Below are 17,793 nucleotides of genomic sequence, written 5' to 3'. Positions count from 1 at the left end.
CCTCCCTCCCTCTCTCTCTCTTTCTTTCTTTCTTGAAGGGCATTTTGACCTAAAGAGATTAGTTCAGATTGGTTGTTTCTAAAATGGTATATAAAGGTCAAACTTTTATGATTGAGCAAGTTCTACAGAAGATTACTTTTGTGAAAAGAAAGCAATTAGATCTTCTATAATATTGGGAAATACTCATCCTTAATCTGGGCGTGTGGCTTAGTGGCATAACACACCTTGTCTAGTATATACAAGTTCCTGGGTTCAGCATTGTTAAGAGGGAAGACAGTGGGGGTAAGACAGTTTTTGAGCTGTACATGATGCCACACCCATAAAACCCGAACACTCAGGAGGTGGAGGCAAAAAAATCATTGAGTTTTAGGCCATCCTGGGCTACTTGGTAAATTCTAGGTTTGATTTATGGCAGCCTCTTTTAAAAACTAGATGGAGCAAAACTCTATTCTCTCTAAATATGAAATACATGAGCATGTTTTTTCAATGACATTTAAAGTTCATTTTCTTTATTTGAGAACTTTAGAGCTAGGCAGGTCCTCAGAAATCATATAATCTGATGCTTTGCAAGCTTTTACAAAATGTAACATATTTAAAAAATCCACTGAAGTTCAAAAACAAAAAAAAAAAGATACAAGTATCTTGACTTGCAATTTGAAAAAAAAATATTCTTCCATCCAATTGCTTCATTATGTAGATGAAGAAAGACCTTCAGAGAACATGCTGTGCTTAAGATGACTCAGACAATCTGGTGATACTGGCAACTCCAATGTACAAGTTAACACTGTTGAGACTGGGATAAGATAGTGCTCACTGGAGATCCGATTCTGTGCTCAGCAGCCTGTGCGAGCTACACTGTCTCTTTCCTTTATATGAAATAAGAACACTAATGTCCTCTACCTCAACATGTTAGGATAATTAAATTCAAATTTTATGTTTCAAATACTATGATCGGCATGGTTAATTTGTAATCATTCTGATTACTGACATTTCAACAGAAAGGTATTAGCAAAATTCTTGTAAAGTCTGTTGGCTTTCCCCCAAGAAAACTGCAAAAGAAGTCCCTGTAATTTGGATTGCTACACATCTTGCTTGATTGTATAATAGTTTAGATTTTTTTTTAACCTTTTGTTTTTCTGTCCACATCCAAGTAAACAAACAAGAAAACCACCAAAATACTTAACAATTTATTGTGTTATGATCTTGGGATAACCTTTGAGATAGACTGAAAAAAATCAGGAATTAAAATGGTTTGATTCTTGGTATATTTTGAAAAATTGTAATCAAGTTGCTTCTATTTTTCTCGTAAGAAATATGTGTGCACATGCATGAGGGAGGGAGGGAGGGAGGGAGGGAGGAAAAAAGAGAGAAAGAGAGACAGAGACAGAGACAGAGACAGAGAGACAGAGAGATGGGGGGGAAGGGGGTCTGCCCTAACTGCTTAAAATCAATACCTAGAATGTCAGAAACTAAATTGTAGAGAGACTATGAAATTGAATTCAACCTTAGGAAATATGAAATATAATCTCCTCAGACATTTTCTGGGATATGCCACACTCCTGAAGTGAGGTAAGTATGGAAGAAGGTATTTGTAAATTTTTGTTATTCAAAACAAGAAGAGAATATTTAAGAAGAAAATAATCCTGGAGACTCATACATTTTACATTAAGCCCCTCTTGTTTCCTGGGACATAGATGCTTTATTGGAGGAATTGGAATGCTGCACCTTTCAGGACAGTGAGGAATATTCAAATCCAGTTTCTTGTCCCCTGGATCAGCAATCCACAGAGAAGAGCAAGCTTCCCCAAACTCCAGAGACCTTGTCATCTCAGGGTAACACAAGTCCCTTGAAGGTAACATTTGATCTATTGTAGTATTGTAGACAATTAAGTTTGACAGGATTTCTGAAAATTGTATCCCACATAAAATTATATTTATATGAAGTATAAATTATATATAATATTATATATTAAGTTGAAATATAGATTCAAGAAAGAAAGAAAATGATTTGAATATTGATTTAAAGATAATTGCTTTTGGAAAGAGAACTGACAAAATGACTGTAGTGCTTTGAATAGGTTTGACCCCATCATGCGTTTAAATGCTTGTCCCACAGGGAGTGACACTCTTAGGAGGTATGTCCTTGTTAGAATAGGCAGCCTTGTGTAGGGAATGTGTCACTGTGAGGGCCTATGTTCAAGCTCCACCCAGTGTAGAAGAGAGAGACACTCTTCCTGGTGGCCTTCAGATCAAGATGTAGAACTCTCAGCTCCTTCGCCACCACCATGTCTGTCTGAATGCTGCCATGCTTCCTGCTGTGATGATAATGAGCTGAATCTCTGAAACTCTAGGCTAGCCCAAAGTAAATATGTTGTCCTTTATAAGAGTTGCCTTGGTCAGGATGTCTCTTCACAGCAATGGAAACCCTAACTAAGGAAATGACCATAGAGTAAGCCTTTGGAATTTTTTTTTTTCTATTAAGGGCATAATAGCAGAGTATTGCCTGGTACATGCTGACTGTTTGATGTTTTTTTCTGAACCTGAACCTATTACCAAAAGTGTCACATTATAGCTTGACTGGAGTCCCATCCAGTAAGACCAGGGATCACCTGATAGTTTAGATAAGTCTTCTTGGAGTCACTTTACAACTTTTAGTATATCTGTGTTATTTTCTGTTAAATACATTCAGAAATTTTTTCATCTAGCTAGAGGTGGTAAAACTCTTCACAGCTAACACACACACACACACACACACACACACATACACACAAACAAAAAAAATCTACCCTAAATCTATCAGAGATGATTTATTTGAAAGCCCAGAGATCTGTTGTGTTAGTTTATGCTTGTTAAAACTATCAAGTACATACTTGCTAAGATATATATTCTCTTCCTTTAGATAACTATGCACAAAGCATAATTCTAATTGAAGCTTGCTTAATGAGAAAATTACAAGACATTGAGTGGCTGTTTGTCATATCTTGTATTTATGAACTATGATATTCTGGTTCACTTTTGGGTATTCTATACAATGAGTATCCCAGACCTGGAATTTTAATGCAGGAATAGCTAGTTTCCAGCTTTTCCCCAGAGTGTTTATCTGGTTCTCTACTAGAGAGTGATGTGTTTTAAAATGATTCAACTACAGCCATAGCATCTTAATGGACTACTGCATGGATAGCTCCACTGTGTTATCACACAGCAGTCTCATAGAGTCTTGAGACAAGACCAAGCATCACATTCTTCTACCCTGATTCTGGCAGTGACTTCCCATCTCATTTGCAGTAGAAGCCACAATGTTGGCACTGATCTTTGTGGATGACCACATCTTCGTTTACTTGCATGAGACCTGAGCTTTTGCTTCTTTTTCTGACTCTCATTGATTTCCTTTCATAGAACACTTTCAATTGTTTTTGAAGTTTTATTATTAACATTTGCTTTAATATGTTCATTTGATTATGACTACCTCAAAAGGATCTTCCTGATGGAGTTCAAACAGAATGTCAGTCACAACACCTATTCATGACAGTATTCAGGGAGATGGATCTGAAGTCTAAGAGTAAGAACATAAGCTAACTTCTCTGGTCTTAGGTAGTAGCAGAAGAAATCTGCTAGCCACTTGGTATGCTGCTATGCTGTGGTTTATGTGATGCATATCTGGAACATCTGGAGTCAGTAATGAGGAAATCACACATAATGTCATAGGGATTAGAATTTTGTATTGTTATCATAAATACTATACTATGAATGTTATGAAAGCATTTTTATTTATATTTGTAAATTTATAAGTGTTTTATTTTTTGCTAGCAGTTAGAAATCTTAATAATAATCTGTCAGTTGGCTTAAAGCAAAACTGAAACCAAATCTTCAAGTCTCATGCCCAGCTGCAGGAAGTGTATTTACAGATCACTGTGAGATACACATTTCCACTTCTAGCAAACCACCCTTGTAAACATTTTTTTGTGTTCATTTTCAATTCCACACTTTCTTCTGCTTATATGCAAGGTGGAAAGAATAGATTGTCTTTGAAAGTCATCAAAATATGCCAGTATTAACTCACTGTCATCAGAGGTCTCAATTAGAAAATCAGAACATTCCAAGCTTTTTGATTTATTTTTTTACCTAATGCAGAGTATCAAAATAAAACTTCTGGAAGTTCATTTGTTTATTTTCTTGTTAAAAAAATAAAACAAACAATATTACTAATATCAGTACAGTGAGTTGAAATAGTTTAACACTGAAGATAATAAAAATTTATAGTAAGAATAAGAAAACAGATTGTCAGTAACATCACAGTAGAATGTTTTTACCAACTTAACCCCAATAGCAGAAATGCGTCTTCAGCAGGCTGTAAAGTGCATAGAATTCTTTACTTCATCTAAACTAATATCAGCATTCTGCCCCTCAAAACTAAAATTATCAAGACTGCCAAATGTTTTGGCTGTTACCCTCTGGCTTTTGGAAATACCCAACCTTTGAAAACTCATTTAATAAAGCTTAGGTTGCATTATGTACAAAATCAGCTGGAGATCTGTAATCAAATTAAACAATCAATATAGACTGAAAAAGTGCTTCTTAACAAAGTACAATTGAGTAGCTCTAATATTTCCTAGCAAAAACCAAAAGAGATCATGCAGCTAAATTGCTTAATTTGAAAGCATGCTTCTGAAAAATCTTCACATTGATGGATTTTGACTTTATTGGATACGTTTTTTGTTTTGTTCTGTTGGGTTTTTTTTGTTGTTGTTTTTTGCTTTTATACCGTTTTAGTTACATATAAGTATTAAGGTCAGTTCTAGGTTGAGGAACTAGCAATACAATAGATGCACGTAGTCAAGGAACAAGCAAGAAAATAAACATAAATAGCCAAAGAACAAGCAAGGCAATAAACAAAGTTCTGAGATCATTTCCATGATCACTGTTTCTAAGAGCTTATCAGGATGACCAAAATATCTGAGCCTACTTTCCTGTCCTAGCCCAAAGTCATTTTCCTGCCTGAAGCCTACTTCTTTGTTCTAGCCTAAGATTTAGGTTCCTGCCTGAAATTACTTCTTTGTTCTAGCTTAATGTCAGATTCCTGCCTGAAGCCCATTTCCTTGACCTTGGCCAATGTCATATTCCTGCCAAGCAGCCCATTTCCTTGTCCATGGCCTATGTCAGATTCTTGCCAAGCAGCCCCAAAAGCTCTCCACCTCTTCCCCTTTTTTATTTCATAAACAAGATTGAGCTTGTCTTAGGTCATTCTACCAAATGCCTTCCTTACCCATTGTGGAATATGCATTATCAAAAGCAATGCACTTATGTCTTAGGTTGGTAAAGCTCTGTGTAGAATCTTGGCTTCCCAGCCTGTTAATTTAATAACTTAGTCTGGGGGTCCATTTTCAGTTTCAAGTCATGTACTTTGGCTGCCAGCATGTGGATGTTGTTAAAGACAAGCTTTAACACAATGGACAGGAATAGAAGTATTCCCCAGACAAAAAAAAGCTAGCATGATCAAGCTATATATGCCATTCTTGAAGCTTGACCAAAATGGAAATACTGATCTCAAGCCATGAATAATTTTATCAGCACTATTTGCAGCATCAAAGCTCAGCAGCACAGCATTCTTTAAATTCATAATCTCACTATGCAAAGTTAAAACATCCAGAGAGGTGTTACACTTATGCCAGATACCCTGCAACTGTCTTTAAACTTTTTCCTAATTATAATGACTATCATTGTAAATTTTAGAAGTAACACAACTCCATTGGTATTTGGCATGACACTCGAGATAGCTCCTTACTCTTAAACTCTAAACCTCTTTCCAATAATTTGAATAGGATCAAGAACATCAATTCATTGTTCCAAATGCCTATCTAAATCCTCTTGTATACTCAACACATTAGTAACATATTTTTGCTAAATGATTAACAAAAGTAGCTGTCTTAAATTCTTGTGTCAAAGCAATTGCAGAAGCAGTGGTGCTAACAATTAGTGTAATTAAAGCTATTATACCAGCAAAAATCAAGCCCACTACCCTCTTGCTTCTGCTTAAAGCCTGACTCAATTCTTCCAGTATTTGCAAGATTTTTCAGAAAACCAAGGTTATGTAATACTTAGAGCAATAAAACAAAAGCTGGTTGATAGACCCCTGTAATAGACATGCCAGGTTTCAACACACTAACAGAATTAGAAAGTGTATAATCAATGCAACTTACATTAAATATTGTAGAAGAAACAAATGTAATTTTAACTTGACAATTAAAAGAGCCTTAACACATGCACTAATACTTGTTTGAAATCCAGATCCTACCCCAACTTTAATTCTTTCTAACATAACATCATAGAGAACTGCAGCTAACTTCCAAATATGTCTCTCAAAATGTCCAGAACCAGCTTTCCAAATGAAGACTGTTATTTATAATATTGCATTGATTTCTAGACCAGTACATGATTGAGTCCGAATAACTGGTCACATTTAAGAAAAGTACAAGAGTCATTATAACTTCACTTTTTCATTCTCTGTCCCACAAGGTCTAAAAACTTGAGGCATGGCAGCTTGTCCCATCTGGGATATAGGAAAGCAAAGGTGGGTCAAGAACATATGCTCAATACAACTTCCCAGTCACCATTGTCAGGGCATGCAGCAAGTTCACACAGGTCAGCATCTTTCTTTGTCCTAGCATCAGCATGTCTCACAAATTACTCTGGCAGCCACCATACTCCTTTAGCATATTGGATACATTTATAAACCAAAATGTAATGAAATCATAGAAGTCAGTGATTTTGCTCTTACCCATCCTTTACAAAATGTGTTAAAAATAATCACAAATAGAGACAAATTCCAAGTTTGAGCTTATTAAAATATTAATGCAGAAAGATGCTATAAATGGAGGTGGATAGAGAAGATACGTGGGAATATTATCTTGGAAAAAGTAGAAAGGGGACAATAAATGTGGAAGGACTGAGGGGTTAGCAAATCCAAGAGAGGAAAGAGGATGGGAAGAAAACAAATACTGCATTTTATATCATATGTGTCTTTGATATATTCTGTAAATGATATAAAAACAAAAAAGATTTGTGTGTGTAGGGTAGTGGTGATGGAAATGAACCAGAGAGAGAGGAGATGAGGGGAGTGATGGGAGGGCAAATACAAGCAGAGCATACTCATAAACATGTATGCAAAGGTACCATTGTTTTCTGCCCTAAGAAATTAACCAAAAGAAGACATTTTTTTGAATGTATTTACACGTTTTAATAAAGAAGTCAGAATTAAGAATATGTTTCACAGCCGGGCGGTGGTGGCGCACGCCTTTAATTCCAGCACTTGGGAGACAGAGGCAGGTGGATTTCTGAGTTCAAGAGTTCGAGGCTAGCCTGGTCTACAGAGTGAGTTCCAGGACAGCCAGGGCTATACAGAGAAACCCTATCTCGAAAAGGCAAACAAACAAACAAAACAAAACAAAAAAAAGAATGTGTTTCACAGAGAAGAAGGTACTCTGAATGTTCAGGTTCATTAACATTAGAGATTACTTTACTACTAAAAAACTTATGCCCTAGAAAACAGCACAAGTTAAAGATAACAACAACTTCAAATGTACTAACTATAACTATATAGCTTTGGATAATGTTACAAATTAAAAAGTGACAGGACTCGGCTTTTTCCAGGGAAGAAACTTTCCCTAATTCAACCACAGGGGTCCCTGACTTCTGTCCATTGGTTGGGTGTAAGTATCTGCTTCTGTCTCAGTCAGTTGCTGTTGGGCCTCTTGGAGGACAGCTAAGCTGAGGTGGAGGGTGACACAAGAGGAAGACCATCAGTCTCAACTAACCCTGAGATCTCTCAGACACTGAGCCATCAACCAGGCTGCATACACAAACTGGTACAAGACCCTGACCCATATACAGCAGAGGACTGCCTGGTCTGGCCTCAGTGGGAAAAGGGGAGCCTTGAGAGACTTGAGGTCTCAGGGAGTGATGAGGCCTGGTGGGTGTGTGTGGGTAGACATCCTCTTGGAGACGGGGTAGGGGGGTGGAGAAAGGGATGAGAAACTGTGGGAGGGCAGACCAGGAGTGGGGTAACAACTGAACTATAAAAAATGAAAGTAATAAAAAAGTGACAGAAATATATATATATATATATACATTTTAAAGAAAAATTCCCAAATCAAAATGTTAGAGACAGCAATAATGACCAAGTTACTAATTAAGGTGACTATATGTTGAGTGTAATTGTTTTTTTATGTGATTTTAAATGTTTAAGTGATCAAAAAATTTAAGACGCTTTCTATCATATACACACATACACAGACACACACACATATTATTTTGAGATAGTTACCAAGGCTGGCCTCAAACTTACAATCTTCTTGCCTTAGTTTATCAAATGCTGGGGCTAAACCATAAGAGCACAAGCCACCACACCCTGTTCTTGATTGAAATTATTTTGTAGGTCCTCTAATATAATAGAACCAAGTTGTTTGACTAGTACTTCATTAGGGAATTATGGTACATTATAGTTCATATATTTGTAATCTCAATTCTAGTGACAGTGAGACAGGAAGGAACCTGAGTGATTGAGTTCTAGATGAGATTACACAGAGTCAGATTCTCTCTCTCTCTCTCAATTAAGAATTTAGAGATCAAACAACAGGAATTAATTTTAGAACCCTCCCTTTCCCTTACAAGTGTCTCAGTTTGAGCTGTATGATGCACGATTGTCATCTGCAGATCTAGCCCCTCGTCCTGCCTCACTGCACAGGCCTCCCTGGCCTCCCTGTTTCCCAGCTATCATTCCCTTTCAGAACTTGTACATGGGCCACAATTCCCTGATACCCGTTTGCTTTCCTTACCTCATGCAAGTCATTGTTCAAATGTCTTCTACTCAGTGAATTTTTCCACATCAATGCATTTATAACAGCTACTATCTTCATATATACTATTACTTTATATTCCCTTATTATACTTTTATACTTATTATTTTATATTCCCTGACTAACTTTTATATCTGCTTCTTGCCAGTAGAATGTAAGCACTGGAATATTCCACTTTTGTTTCCTTATGTTAGGTCTTAAGTAATGTAGGCTGACTTTGAGCTCGTTGTGTAGGAGAGGATGAGATTGAATCCTGCGTCCAGCTCCCAAGTGCTGGCATTCCAGGAGTATACCACCACACCAAGTTTATGTGGAGTTAGGATTAGAACCCAGGGCCTCTTGGATGCTAGGCAGGCACTCCACTCCATCACCCAGAGTATTTGGTTTTAGTATGATTGTCTTATTTTGTGGTTTAGTTACAACATCGTACACCCTGGAACATAACAGTCACTCAGTGAGTATATGTTCAATGAATAAATTGGTGAATTGCTGTCCAGCCACATCTTTGGTTGACACATTATTACTTTTCATAAGCCAAGTTTGTTATTTAGCCTTCCCCTAGGAAGTGATTAAAGTGATTTTTCCCTGAGCTACCATGTTATTTTATGCTTCCTATCTGAGGATGACACATCATGTTATATCTTTGTTTTTAAGGCAGGGAGGGTAGTAACCATTCAGGTGCCAAATTCTCTGTTTAGAATTTGATTTTTCTCTGCATGATGGAAAGTAATTCTACCTTTGGAAACATTTAAGCAATATGCTAGTTATTCCTTTTATTGATTACTACTACTACTGCTACTGTTACTAGCTGTGAGACAAGGTCACAGTATTCTGCCCATACTAACCTTATACTCGTGCATCTTTTCCCTCATCCTCCCAAGTAGCTTAGACTACAAGTGTGCACCAGAATGCCATTCTGGTTATTCCCCTTGGCAGCTATAAAACAACCTTACTCTCCATGTTGAAAAGTTACAACATTCTAACACAAATGCCATTCTTTACTCTTTTCTGTCACTTAATTCTTAGGTGCAGCTCGTGTATGCGACCAATATCCAGGAACCCAATGTCTACAGGTATGCTTTGGTTATAATAAATAACTTCACAATTAAAAGTTATTGGGTAATTTATTATTAATAATTGACAATTTTGTTTGTAAAGATTATTATTGGATTTCATCCATAGTATGCCTCTTCCCAGAGCCTTTGAGTGGAGGCAGAACCCTTCTATATTGACTTGGCAGCCTCTCAAGACATCTCACCTCCAGACAGGTGTCAAGGCTGGGGGTTGGGGGATATATCTGCATTTTTTTTACCACCTAAAAAGGATAAAAATTTCAGAATCAGCACAGAGTTTTGGCACTTCATTCCAGGTGTCATGCAATGGAGTTCAAAGGAGAAAACACAACTGAAGAAACTTAAGCAAGGGTCCAACAATGTCAGTACAAGGACCAAGGCTATATGAAGACAGCAAGGGTCCATCACAGATAACTGAGTACATAATTCTACTTTGCAGGTCTTCTCAAAGTTTGTGTAGGTAGTGGAAAGTTTTCCCTTTAGTAAATGTTACACGTGGAATAGATTCACTTGCTAAGTCATTTCTTCAGACCAAAGCAGAATTAGTAATTTAAAACAAATCAGAAATCAGAAATATATATTAGATCCTTTTCTTAAGAATTTGTACTTGTCACAGTGTGCTTCAGTGCACTATCTGATCTCAGAATCATAGTACATAGAGCACACATGGGGAGCTAAATCAGGAAATGGACTTGAAATATGGGAAGTCATTTTACTATGTTCCACTTGAAGTCACTTCCTTCTGTGGTGGGACTGAAGCTAGTTTATTTATATATGTGTTACCTATTTATTCTAGCTCCAGGAAGTGGTAGGTGAACAGTTCTCCATTGTCATCACCCTTCTGTCCTAGCTAAAAACAAAACCAACACAAACAACAAAAGCAGTGATTGTACTTAAGAGGCTCTCAGCAAATGTATGCTTTATTAAGATGTTAGTAGAAATACATATGAATACTCAAATACGTGAAAACCAGTCCAAGAATCAGCTATTTTCCAGTATGTCTGGCACTGTCATCAGTTATTTGATCATGACACTATCTTATGGTCATCTTCCCCTACAGCACTGGGTCACTGGCCTCTGTCCCTTTTCTTATTCTGTGCTCTGTCAGTTAGGGCCAGGCCATTTTTGCAAAGGCTTTCATTTAACTTGTTTTTCTAGATACTTACTGTCCTCAAGCTTATAGCTTATCCTACATGCAGGCCCTATGCTAACAGACCACTCCCCAGCACACACACACACACACACACACACACACACACATGCATGCCCACACTTGTGTGCAGCCACATATCAGAGCTAGCCTACTACAAGCATAAACCATAGACTGTTCTTCAGTCCTGTGGTCTAAAACCTCCCCCTTTCCCTAATATGTATAAGGGACTCACTCTGCCATATGAACCTCAACACTCCTTAGATTCCCCATCATGCTGCCATCTATCTGTCTATCTATGGCATTAGTAATTCCTTTAGTAAATCTCTATCCAAATAGCAGTATACCTTAGGATCCCCCCCACCCCCGAGCACCAACTCCTAAACTTTTATGTTCTAGGGTCCTGTCTCTGGTAGTTGGATTTTCCAAGTTCCAGGACAGTTGGCTATCATGGCCTTTGACCAGCAAGAAATGCTGGAGAGACCAGCAGGTGCAGAGCAGGAAAGTGCAGGGTACTTGCCTTGTCTTGGTGCTTGACTTTATCTGCAGCTGTATCTCTGTCAGTTGGAACAGGACAGCCTGCTGTTGTTCCAGCACACTGAACCGAGGCATGGGCTCTCATGATGTTGTCATGCATTCCGTCCTTTTAGCATAGGGCTGGTGATGATGACTTGCTGATGAGGGTTTCGGTAACCATCGTGTCTTCTGTTTTGCTTCTTGGGTCTCTCACCATCTGTGCAACCATTTTTCTATGACATATATTCATTTTTTAACTCAAACTTGCTTATTTCTGGGCTGGAATATTTTGACATTTCCATTACCAAGCCAAACCTACAATGGAGATATGTGTGAGAGAATGATATAAAAGCCTTCCATAACTATGTGTGGAGTTTTATAAATTTCCTAGGTGATTGTAATTCTGAGCCATGAACACTAGCATGCACAGATAGAATGCTAAACTCAGAAGCTAGATTCCCATATTTACTTCCACCATATACTCTGGTTTGCATAAATGAACTGCACATTGCTCCCAGTATACCTTGAGAGTGTGCTTAGTACCAGCTGTGACTGCAGCACGGGAATGTTTCTAACCACTGCCCATCAATAGCAATATGGCAATAGTTTATAAGTATATCTGTTACCTAAGAAAAAGTAGTACTTTTGGTAATAATGGGAGGAACTGTTCACAAAATACAACAGAATCAAACAAAGGAAAACTCAGCATGATGAAGCTCCTTAGTTGGAAAGTATACATTCTGTACATTCTTTCAAATACATGTGTTGTTCTTTATATTACTGAAATTTCCAAATCATAAAGTAGCTTGTGGCTCATGATATAGCAAGGTACTTTTACTTTCGTTAAAATGCCAGAGACAGATCAAGGGTCTCCGATTTGAGGTTTCCTTCAAGAATATTTCCTGTATGGACTCTAATTGGCAACCATTAGCTCTTCAAGTTTTTATTTCCTATTTAGAATAATATATTGCTGAGTCAGCTGATGTTAGAGAACCTTGACAATGGTCTTCCTCTTTTTACATGTTATACATGGACTCTAATTTGAAAGTGTGGGCATTTTTTTTGTTGCTGTTTTTTGTTTTTTGAGCATGAACACGTTTTCTATAACTGTAAGGTGAGGAGGCTTTATGAATGAGCAGTCTTAGATAAACGGCTACATTTGGAGCTGGGGAGATAGCACTTGGTAAAGTGCCTGCTATGGAAGGGGATTTTTTTAAATTAATCATTTTATTTGTTTACATTTCAAATGATATTCCCCTTCCCGGTTACCCCTCCTCAAATCTCCCATCCAGTCCCGCCTCCCCCCTCCCTTTGGCCCTCTATAAGGGTGCTCCTCTACCTACTCACCCAACTCACCACTCTAGCATCTGCCTGTGCTGGAGCATCAAGCCTCCATAGGACCAAGGGCTTCCCTTTCTATTGATGTCAGATAAGGCCATCCTCTGGTACATATGTATCTGGAGTCATAGCTCCGTCCATGTATACTCTTTGGATGGTAGTTTAGTCCCTGGGAGCTCTGGATGGTCCAGTTAGCTGATATTGTTCTTATGGAGTTGCAATTTCCTTCAGCTCCTTCAGTCCTTCCCCTAGCTTTTCCATTGGGATCCTTAGGCTCAGTCCAGTGGTTGGCTGTATCTGTGTTTGTATTGGTCAGGTGCTGGTAGAACCTCTCAGGGAACAGTCATACCAGGCTCTTGTTAGCAAGTACTTCTCAGTGTCAGCAATAGTGTGGGGGTTTGGTGTCTCCAGATGGGATAGATCCCTAGGTTGGGCAGTCTCTGGTTGACCTTTCCTTCAATCTCTTCCAATTTTTGCCCCGTCTTTCCTTTGGACAAGAGCATTTCTGGGTTAAAAATGAGATGACCCCATCTCTCAACTGGGGGTGGGCATGCCTATCTATTGGAGGTGATCTCTACAGGTTGTAGTTCCCCCTTGTTGTGTTTTTAGGCTAATGTTATCCCTGTTGGGTCCTGGGAGCCTCTCACTTCCCTGGAATCTGAGACTTTCTAGTGGCTACTCCCAGTTCTCCATCCCCCAGTGCTACATGTTTCTATTTAATTTCCTGACCCTTTTCTCCTTTCTCTTCCAATACCTGATCCTTGCTCCCCCTTTTTCCATCCCTTCCTCCCTCCTTTCCAGGTCCCTCCCTCCCTCTATCTCCTGTGATTGTTTTGTTCCTGTTCTATGTAGAATTGAAACATCTACATTTTGGTTTTCCTTCTTCTTAAACTCCATATGGCTGTGGGTTGTATATTTTCATATGTCAATATGAAACATACCTCTTACCTTAAAGGAGATAGATTATTTATTCTGAAGCCAAATATGAGTGGCCATGGCCTATGAGCACAGATTTAGGCCACCCAAAATTCCATGTTATAACATGGGGAAACTTTGGTGAAGTAACAAAACAAGAAAAATAATAAATTAAGAAATGTTCAAAGGCATTAGCAGAAGCATTAAGGATGTGTATTGAAACTTCTGCTCTCGGCCTCAGCACTAATCTAATAGGACTATCGGTTTTATGGTTGATGAAAACTAAGAGTTTGTTAAGTTAAAATATTTCATAAAGTTTTTATCTGTTAGTCACAGGATGCTATATGTGCAAGACATGATGGTTTATGGGCCTAAATATAACCCAAGACAATTGCTCTTAGCTTCTGGGCCTACAACATCCCACCCTCACCACAGTCATTGCAGCTCAAGTTAACTAACCAGCCTTGCCCATTACGTTAACTAACCAGCCTTGCCCGTTAAGTTGAATGCACAGTTTCCTTTTGGGAACTTCCATTCATATCTATAATAATATACATTTAAATATATCTTTCTTAAACCTGTTACAAATGTAGCTCATGTTTCCATTGGTTTGCTTTTCTAATATATAGAAGTTTTACAAATATTTTGAATATGATTTAACTATAGTAATTTTGTGAAACAGACAGACTTTATTAATAGATTTTCTTTTTTGTTTCACTTGAAAGGTCTTTAAACAAACTTTTTCTTTATTTTTAAATTAATTTTTATGTGTATAGATATTTTGCATGCATTTGTATATGTGTAGCGTCTGTGATTCTGATGCTCATGGAAATCAGTTTGATCCCTTGGACCTGGAGTTACAGAGAATTATAAGCTTCCATGTAGGTTCTGGGTCCAAACCTAGGTCCTCTGCAAGAACAGTGAGTGGCCTTAACCACTGAGATATCTCTCTCGCCTTACCACTTCAGTTTTATTTCCTTGTTTAAAACATGCTCATGGCTCTAAGTTGTTAAAAATTACTCATTTTCTCCTAATATTTTAATTTAAAAAATATTTATATATTCAATTCCACTCACTTGTTTATGTATTTGATGTGTCGAGGGCTGTAAAATTGTTCTAGACAGATTGTTATTAAGTCCATTAAATATAATTCTGACACTTTAAATGCCTCATGAAATATACTGTATCTTTACAGTGTAGAGATCTGCTTCTGAATTTTCTAGTCTAATCTTTTGACCTGTTTATTTATTCTGTTACCATTACACAATTTAATTGTTTTCATTTGTAAGTGTTGTATAATAATTGAATTCTCTAAATCATCTTTATTTTATAAAATGTTACCTCTATTGGGACAAATTTTTCCTTCTAAAATTTGTTTTTGTGATTTTTGAGATAGTGTCTATATAACTATCTGCCTGCTTCTGTCTTGAAGTTGTAAGAATTACAGAAGTGTTTCCACATGCTTAGCCTTTTAAACCTTAAAAGTTTTCTCTTGGCTGTTCTAGTCCATAAATTTAATGTAATATTATTGATAGCTCAAGTAATTCTTCTGGAATTTTAAAGGAATTTTATAGAATTTAAAGGGGGAGGTGACACATAGTATACATCTTTATTTAATGTGGATCTTCTCTTTGATTTATTGTACATATCAATGCTTACAATATAATATTCAGGATACATATAGGTAGTGAATGTTTACCTTAGTAGCAATTCATTATGATAAAAATATCTTACATACAAAAGATTGCAACTTCTGCTGAACTTGACAGTTAATAACATACCTCAGTGTCACATAAGACTGCTATCCAGCTGTATACTCAGCCTATTTGTTTAACTAGCTTTTAAGAGAACAATGTAACAACCAACCTCACTTGCCTTGGATTTCCCATGTATTCAACTTTAGCTACCTAAGCAAATGCCTAGTTGTAATCCTAAATTATGTACTCCTAACCTAATAGTAATGCATGCATGTTTGTTATGATAATAATTTGCTGAAAACAGAACAAAGACTAATGGCAACCTTATAAATGAATATCCACCATAAATGTTAAATGAAACATATGGATATTGTTTGATAGCATTGGTTTGTTTATTATATGGGTCATTTGGGGTCTGTTTGAGTTATGACTTCATCCTTGTAAGACCCTATTACAGATTTCTGTACAGCATCTCCCATTTTTTCCTCACACAGTGCTTTCTGTGCTATTTAAGAAATACATAGCAAACACACTTCGTTAGGAATGATGGAAGACATGGGGAGAGCAAAGTAGAGAATTCAAGCCTAGGCTCGCTCCTGGTCAAATGACACCAATGGGAAGTGCTTTATTGATTTCTGTCCATAATGCAACACTGATGAGTTGGTGACTCTAAGGTTATTGTTAATGTGCTTAAGGTGATGTAATGAAGCAAATATACACATTTTCACATTTAGTAGTAATCTCAAATATGTACAATTTTATTACCTATAAACCTCAACTTGTACATTAGATCTCTAAACACATATCTACTACTTTGGGTCCTCTGGCATACATTTCATTTTCTTCCTTGTCTCTTGCTCCTAGAAACCATTATTTTGCTTGATATTTCTATGTATTTAATCCTTTTACATTCTATATGTACAATCATGTAATATTTTACTTCTATTTAATTTTATACAATGTCCTTTAGACTCATCTATGATGATGCAAAAATCAAGATCTGTTTCTTCTCTAAGGCCAAATTTATGTCATCCATGATAGTTTAACTGTTCTAATTAATTTATTCATCCACAGAAAATTTGGTTATTTACATATTTTGGCTATGTAAATAACACTGTGAGGAACATAGGGCCACAGATTTCTTTACTGTGTGTCGATTCCATTTCCTTTACAGCAGAGGGTCCACTGGGTCATGTGGTAGTTCTAGTTTTCATTTCTTTGGAAGCCTTCATATTGTTTCTCATGGTGACTATACCAACTTGCACACCACTGGCAGTTTACTCTGGTTTCATTTTTCTATACTTTTTCCAGCATTTGCCTCAGGCAAATGAAGTATGAAGGACTATCTCATAGTAATATTGGTTTGCATTTTCCTGATGATTAATGAGTTTGAGAACCTTTTTGTATACCTGATGACTGTGAGTCATCTTTAGAGGAATGTCTATTCAGGTTTCTTAGTTATCTTTAAAACTTTTCATTGCAAATGACTTATAATTTTAAATTTCTCTATTAAATGCATGCTATGGCTTTACAGCCCTGTTCTGAAGTTTCTTGTACTCTATTAATTGCAGGCATGTCCAATGCTTTTTTTCATACACTTGAGTAGAAATAGGTTATGTATGTATGTATGTATGTATGCATGTATGTATACATGCATGTATTTATTTATTTAGGTGACCAAAATGAAACAGATACACAATACAGAGAGGTTTTATTTAAAAATTTAGATTACCAGCTATACTTAAAATACTTCCTGTCTCTGGTTTTTAGATTATATCAAATAGATTAATATGTAAAATTACATCCTCTGGTATGTTATATGTGACTTAATATTTATTTAATTTTTTACTTTTTCTTATTCTTTCTATAGTGAAGTCCAAGAGCCAAAAGAATCAGTACTACCTCCTAAAACCTCAGCAGCTGCTCAGTTGGATGAGCTCATGGCCCACCTGAGTGAAATGCAGGCCAAGGTAGGTACTATCTGAATTATGAAGTCTCTGAGTTCCAGAGAGGCACCAAGTTAGCTTGGTAGTGATCATTCTTCATCCCCTGCTTGGGAATTTTAAGGTGCTGTTCATTTTCTTAGACTACATTTAATTCAGTGGAAAAACTGAAATCCACTCAGCATCCTAGCACACAGTAACACATAGTTGTTGGTAGGACAGATGAATAAGTGTCACAGACAAGGTTCTCTGATGGCTAATACTTTACAATTAACTAACATCTACACTAAAGCTGAGTGAATCAACACTT

At 37.0% G+C, this 17,793-nt stretch overlaps 1 protein-coding gene across 1 annotated transcript in view; it reads left to right on the top strand.

Annotated features, from left to right (window-relative positions):
* The window catches only part of Lpxn (leupaxin), a 31,518-nt gene that overhangs the window by 3,981 nt on the left and 9,744 nt on the right, over positions 1 to 17,793 (top strand). Inside the window, exons 2-4 of the mRNA XM_028770084.1 lie at positions 1,695 to 1,852; positions 9,878 to 9,924; positions 17,411 to 17,510. Coding sequence (XP_028625917.1) covers positions 1,695 to 1,852; positions 9,878 to 9,924; positions 17,411 to 17,510 — 305 coding nt within the window. The remainder of the gene's footprint in view (positions 1 to 1,694; positions 1,853 to 9,877; positions 9,925 to 17,410; positions 17,511 to 17,793) is intronic.

This window comes from Grammomys surdaster, unplaced genomic scaffold (genome assembly GCF_004785775.1).
Source record: "Grammomys surdaster isolate TR1022 unplaced genomic scaffold, NIH_TR_1.0 198, whole genome shotgun sequence".
Classification (NCBI taxonomy): domain Eukaryota; kingdom Metazoa; phylum Chordata; class Mammalia; order Rodentia; family Muridae; genus Grammomys; species Grammomys surdaster.
The sequence above is the reverse complement of the archived record's forward strand: the minus strand, read 5'-3'. Positions and strand labels throughout refer to the sequence as shown.